The 5,969-nt window shown below is 45.5% G+C and overlaps 1 protein-coding gene across 1 annotated transcript in view; it reads left to right on the top strand.

Annotated features, from left to right (window-relative positions):
- The window catches only part of Pmar_PMAR011634 (cathepsin B, putative), a gene marked incomplete at both ends in the record, with an annotated part of 3,964 nt that extends 263 nt beyond the window's left edge, over positions 1-3,701 (top strand). Inside the window, 7 exons of the mRNA XM_002773741.1 lie at positions 26-54; positions 114-229; positions 291-355; positions 451-532; positions 875-1,069; positions 1,377-1,450; positions 3,608-3,701. Coding sequence (XP_002773787.1) covers positions 26-54; positions 114-229; positions 291-355; positions 451-532; positions 875-1,069; positions 1,377-1,450; positions 3,608-3,701 — 655 coding nt within the window. The remainder of the gene's footprint in view (positions 1-25; positions 55-113; positions 230-290; positions 356-450; positions 533-874; positions 1,070-1,376; positions 1,451-3,607) is intronic.
- Between the last annotated feature and the right edge of the window lie 2,268 nt (positions 3,702-5,969).

Genomic DNA, 5,969 nt, shown 5'->3' with positions numbered 1-5,969 from the left:
AAAATCACGGCCTTGTTACTGGTAGGAATTTCCGATTCGAGTCATTCAAGTTGAGTGAGATTGAGAATGGCACCGAGTCTCCTCTGGATACGCATCATTCACAGTTGGTTTAGGTGGTGAATACAAACCGCCCGAGGAACTGGGCAACGATGATGGCTGCTGGCCTTATCCATTCCCGAAGTGCAATCATGTGCCCGGGCTGGAAAGCAAATATCCCCGATGCGCGCAGGTATTTTTAGTATAGGGCGTCTCGCGGCGCCATCACATGTTGGTGGACTTCACCGTCGTAGGTCCGGGACCTTCCTGCATGTGCAACTACTTGCCCCAATAAAGCCTACGGGACCAGCATGCAGAAGTAAGAGGACATCAGATAGACTCCATCTGGTGGATACTTCATATAATATGAAGCATCATATAATGTACATATGAATCATGTCTACTCTATGTTAGAGATACTCACCGTGCTAAAAGCTGGGGACGTCTACCGATAGGCCCTGAGAAGATCAAGCAAGAAATATTCGATAATGGACCCGTAAGCTATCGAAGCTATGTGCCCCCTAGTATAGGGTCCACTTCATTTCGATACTGAATGCGCACCCCCCGCAATGCGGGGGGTGGGCTTCAACACAGCTGCGGGGACCGCATCCCTATGAATCATTTGATCATTGATCAGTACAATCTAGTTGACAACTAGATTGAGTTTGATGAAATCTCTATTACATGTGTTATTAAAAAACCGAACTTGGCTTTGCAATTGACCGGTACTTAGAAGCGATTGAGAATGTGAATTTATCTCCGAGATATTTATCTCTATCGGATTATTTGGCTGATATTACCAGCTTAATAGTATGGTCAGATCGTCTTTTTAATTCAGGTTGCTGCGATGATGACGCTCTACGAAGATTTTCGATTTTACAAGTCTGGTGTCTACGTGCACAAAACGGGTCAAATGTTGGCGGCTCATACTCTTAAACTCATAGGTTGGGGAGTCGAGTCTGGCCAAGAGTATTGGTTAGCAGTGAATGCTTGGAATGAGGAATGGGGTGACCACGGGATGATCAAACTCGCAGTGGGGAAAACTGGTTTGGAGCACCAAGTTTATCGCATTGAGGCAGATGTGTAGTCGATACACATCACTACCTAAAAGGTGACGATTCTACTTCAGTTGTCACTTATCAGGCGATGAATCCTGGTTAATCCGGTCTATCTTTTCATCTCATATACATGTCATCCAGGATGATTCATCATCAGCAATCAAATTACAACAAAGGTCCGCGACGCGTCCGATGTTTGAGTCTGATCTGTGAAGCATATCGCGCAGTTCATGCTTTGGGAGCTCGTTGCCCGTATTTTTATTTTTTTTCTTATTTTCTTAGTCTTCGGTCTATTTTGTCCGTATGACCAGGATATGGATACGGGCCGTTACAGAGAAAGCGGAGTTGAGTTGCATGTGAGTCCATCGTCGATAGCTTTGAATGAGGAGTCTAGTTGAAGAGTACCGACAAGGGCAGTGAATCAACTAGACGTAAGACTTGGGTTAGGGAGGCTAAGATACTACACCCCAATATGGCTTTGACGGCGCATGATCAACTACGGGTCGGAGCGATCGATCGTTGCGTTACTGTACGAATTCTCTATCGCCTATCATCACACTCTGCCTCACCATCCTTCATAAAATGCCACGGAGTGCTAGACTGCTCAAAACTGCGGGTAAGCATGTCAATTTCAAGTTCAACTCAGAATAGAAGACATGGTCCCTCCCTTGCCAATACATGAGCCAGTTGCCACTGTTGACGTTTGCCTTGGGCCCTCAGCCTGAGGGCCTCAGGGCTCAACCCTATTCACAATGACATTCACGAACTATGCCGTGAATCACAATGGTATCTGTCTACTCATTATCACCGAAAGCCGAAAGGATGACTGGGGTTTCCCCGATCGTATGTTGATTAGTAGTTATTTTGAGTTCGACCCTACTAGTAAACGAGTTCCATTATTTTTGCGGTCTTCTTTGCAACCCACGGTCGCCAAATGTTCTCCAATCATCGTTGGTCATTTTATGACAGCTCCGTCAGGAGATTTTAAGTTGGATTTGGCCTTCTCGTAACATAGTTGAACTATGGCTGAGTGATCCGTTGGTGCGCTCTCCTGTCTATTTTTTTGTACGGTCCAAGCCCATTCTACAGAACAGGCGAGGGAAAGATAATAGATACAAAGATCAAGTACATTCTGTCAAAACTACAAACCACGCAACATTAAGGGTATTTAAACCGACAAACTAGCATGTTTCTCCCTCAGATGGAGAAGCACCAAAAAAGCGTAATCTGATCTCCTCCAATCTAGGGCATTTGAACAACCTATTCTCAATATCATCAACTACGTCTACATTCAATCGCTTACACGTGGGACATAAAGGGAACTCGACTCTACCTATTTTGAACAAGTAATCAAAGCACTCAGACCACTTGCCTGCATAAATCTGGTTGCAAGTAGACTGAATATATCTCAATGATACGGGTTTATTGAGCTCGAGCAGTGCTCGAGCCACCGATATGTCTTCAGGGCCAGAAGTTCTGGCAAGTGCAGAATCGGAGTTCGTACCCTATCTCTATTAATATAGAATTTAACCGCTGATACGGGTAGTGAGCACAGCGATTGACCCATCTTAGTCCCCTCTTGAGCTAGAGAGTCAACAAAATCATTCCGAGATATATCACAATGTGAACTTATCCACAGAAGTTCACAGGAAGTAACATACAAAGATAGTCTATATAGGGATCCCCATGTAGGAATGAGATCGACGGACATACTACAGGGATCACCTTTCAGAGCACAGAATAAGGATAATGAATCACATACAATTAAAACCGTATGGTCAGGCTCAACTATGTGTGAAGAGATGAACCCTTCAAAAGACTCCATACAACATGCTAATCCACGTATCTCAGCAGTATTATACTGCCAGTATAAGATGAAGCAACCATACCCGCTGGAACAGACGCCGACCAACGCGGTTCTTTCTGCTTCATCTCCAAACCAAATCGCACCAGTGGTGCGGCACCACCAGCAACTAGTAATTTACAAGACGAAGTGCTAAAAATGATCGGGAGGGAAAGCCAAGGTGCAAGCCTGTGTGGTAAGGGAGATATAAGAGGATAGAGAGCTTGCGGTGAGAACTCAGCAGATAATTCTCTCCATCCAAGTAATTTTTTTCTCTTCTTCTTCGCCGTTCCACTCAAAATTGATGTCTTTGCTGGAGTAAGCTGTGCACCATAAAGCCCGGGAATGGCATAGAGTGCACTGGACATGATAAGCTGATCAGCCACTTGCCGAGGGCTTCTAAAACTGGTACCCCAGGATCTGTTACTCACATGATTAAGTATACGGATACGAGCAAACACTCTACTTCTCCACATGTCACAGCTTTTAGCATATATTAGTCCCCCATCTACGTACAATCCCAGCATGCGCTGATTCGAGCTCCTCGGAACCTCTTCACCCGCAATACATAGCTATATGGTCTTCTCTCGAGCGTTGAAGTTCGTCGAAAAAACAACCAGAGCAGATTTAAAACTGAACGCAACAAAATCTGAGATTTTGTTGCGTTCAGTTTTATCGACGATGAGGAGAAGAAATCATTAGCACCATCGAATTTGCTGTTTCAACTGGATGCGGGTGGGCGGGTTCAGGAAGGTTCCCATTAACTAAATGATAACTGAATGCTTATCCATCCAAAACCCCTAACCACAACACAACCCATTCGCAGCGAGTGATTCGCTCGCTTGTTGACCTAGCCCAATAAATTGATCTTGAAGCAATTGCGAATCAGTTGGTGACCGCTCTCTCTCCCTGCAATGTGGATAGAACGTCTATGATAGAAGTAAAATGAGAGCACTATCCACAAAGCTGAGCAGGGGGGACACAGTTCAACCATAACAGTCGAACACACCTGGCGAACCACTTATTTGCCTGCCTAACACACAAATTACCAGCTAAGAAAGCAGCTTGGGCCGATGACCACAACGTCTGCTGCTAGCATGCACAGTGCTCGTGAGAAGCCATACAGCTGTTCGCCTGATAGCCCGTTCCGCGTTTTTTCATCAGAAGGATCCCTCTAGCTCGACAACCTCTAGAATAGAAGCCGATCAGATGACATCAACCCATGGTGAACACCCCTCGACAACGCAGAGAGAAAATCCCCTCGAAGGTTGGCATGGCGAGGACGTCATCAGCTTAGTCATGGCAAGACTTGGACCTGGCAGTGCGGCCACGTTGCCGTTAATCTTCAAGATCAACGGTCCAGTTTCATGGCATGATATTGAATCGGAGCGTAGTAAGAGGTAACAACACTTCCGGACAGACTCGTTAAGAAATGGGTGTGAAGTCGAACTCGAAGAGTGAATCAATAAATTGAGAGACTTATTAGACAGGAACCTTCCCAGTGAACTACAATCTATCTAAGGTTCAGCCATAATACCGTTTTTGGAAGCTGTGCAGTCCCCAAGGATATCATCGCTCATCTGCGTGGAGAATTGGAGATCCATTTAGAGTCATTTTCTCAGTTTCTTAACGCCACTCATCAAGTGCATCCGAGCTCAGGACGAGCTGTTAGTCCTCCACCACGGTCTCATCTGCCATCATATGAACATTTCTATGAAGACAAGGATAGAATATAGGCCTCTTGCTGAGGAGTCTGTTATACTGCACTCGGAATGAATCAGGGGCTCGGAGGTCGCCGTGACCACGATGAGTATTAAAGTATCTACAGCCATTCTACCATTCGAGCCCTAGCCTTCTCCACAAAGCAGAATGGCAGGAACTAGACAGTCCAGTTACTTGGCATCAGGCACAACGGTGACTTTATGGCAGCAGACCGGGGGACGAGGCACGTGTGACAATGGAGTTTCACGACCCGTTTCACGTCACCGTGACGTCGTCACATGAAGTGGCGTGATACTTCATATAAAACTCTTGCAAGGGCCTGTTAGTAACACCTCAAACAATGGGCAGGATGTTCCGATCCAGAATACACTCCTCCCATTGTTCTCCAGCCAGAGTTGGTGGGACATACATTCCAACTATCTGCATAACCCGCTTTCTGGTGATGAAAATACTCACTCCCACCATATCGATTCCCTTATGTAGTCTGTCAGAATTCCAGACAATCGGATTGATTGCGTAGCCAGATTTATCCCTCACGTAGATTTGTGAGGAACCTTCTGCGCAAGCACAATTCTGTCCCCATTTCACTGTCTCCTTTTTCCTTAGCTCACACAATTGGCTGTAAACCGTCGTTCCTCATTAATATTAGCAATTCCCTTATTCCTTCTTTGTTGGGTTTCCCCTAGTGCACAACACCTGGTGCCCAGACTATGGTTAACGAAGAAACTGTACATCAAGAGAATAGCCAAGAGGTGGATGCTGATGGCGATATACAATTTGATGCACCTCCGAGGGAGATTGATAGTGGTGAGGTCGAGTACGACCAAAACCCAAACAATTTAGATGGAAGAATGCAGGCTCAATTGGAAGAGTTGCAGAATGAGATGGCGAGAATGAGAAATTCACCTAATAATAATCCATCGGAAATGAGTAGGGCGATAGCTATCACTAAGGCTATAGTGCCTTACGACCCGAAGAAACAAACGTTCGAGGAATGGAGGTCCAAATTTGAAGGCAGAGCGAGGCTGTTACGCTTGCCATATCGTGATCTATTAGAGTTCATGGGATTATGTCTCACGGATAAGCCATGGGAGGTTTATAGCCGGAGATTGACTCACGATCCCAATGAATCACCGGAAAGAACGTATGAAGGTTTTATTGTCGAGTTGACAAAGCAGTACAGTGAAACGCCTAAGCATGCGTTCAATACACTGTGTAAGATGAGGTATAAGAAAGACGTTTTTCGTCATTCCACTGAGATTCATAGATTGGCGAAGTTGGCATTCCCAAATCTGCCCCCTGAGTCGCGG

This window comes from Perkinsus marinus (genome assembly GCF_000006405.1).
Source record: "Perkinsus marinus ATCC 50983 genomic scaffold scf_1104296958712, whole genome shotgun sequence".
Taxonomy (NCBI): Eukaryota; Perkinsozoa; order Perkinsida; family Perkinsidae; genus Perkinsus; species Perkinsus marinus.
The sequence above is the reverse complement of the archived record's forward strand: the minus strand, read 5'-3'. Positions and strand labels throughout refer to the sequence as shown.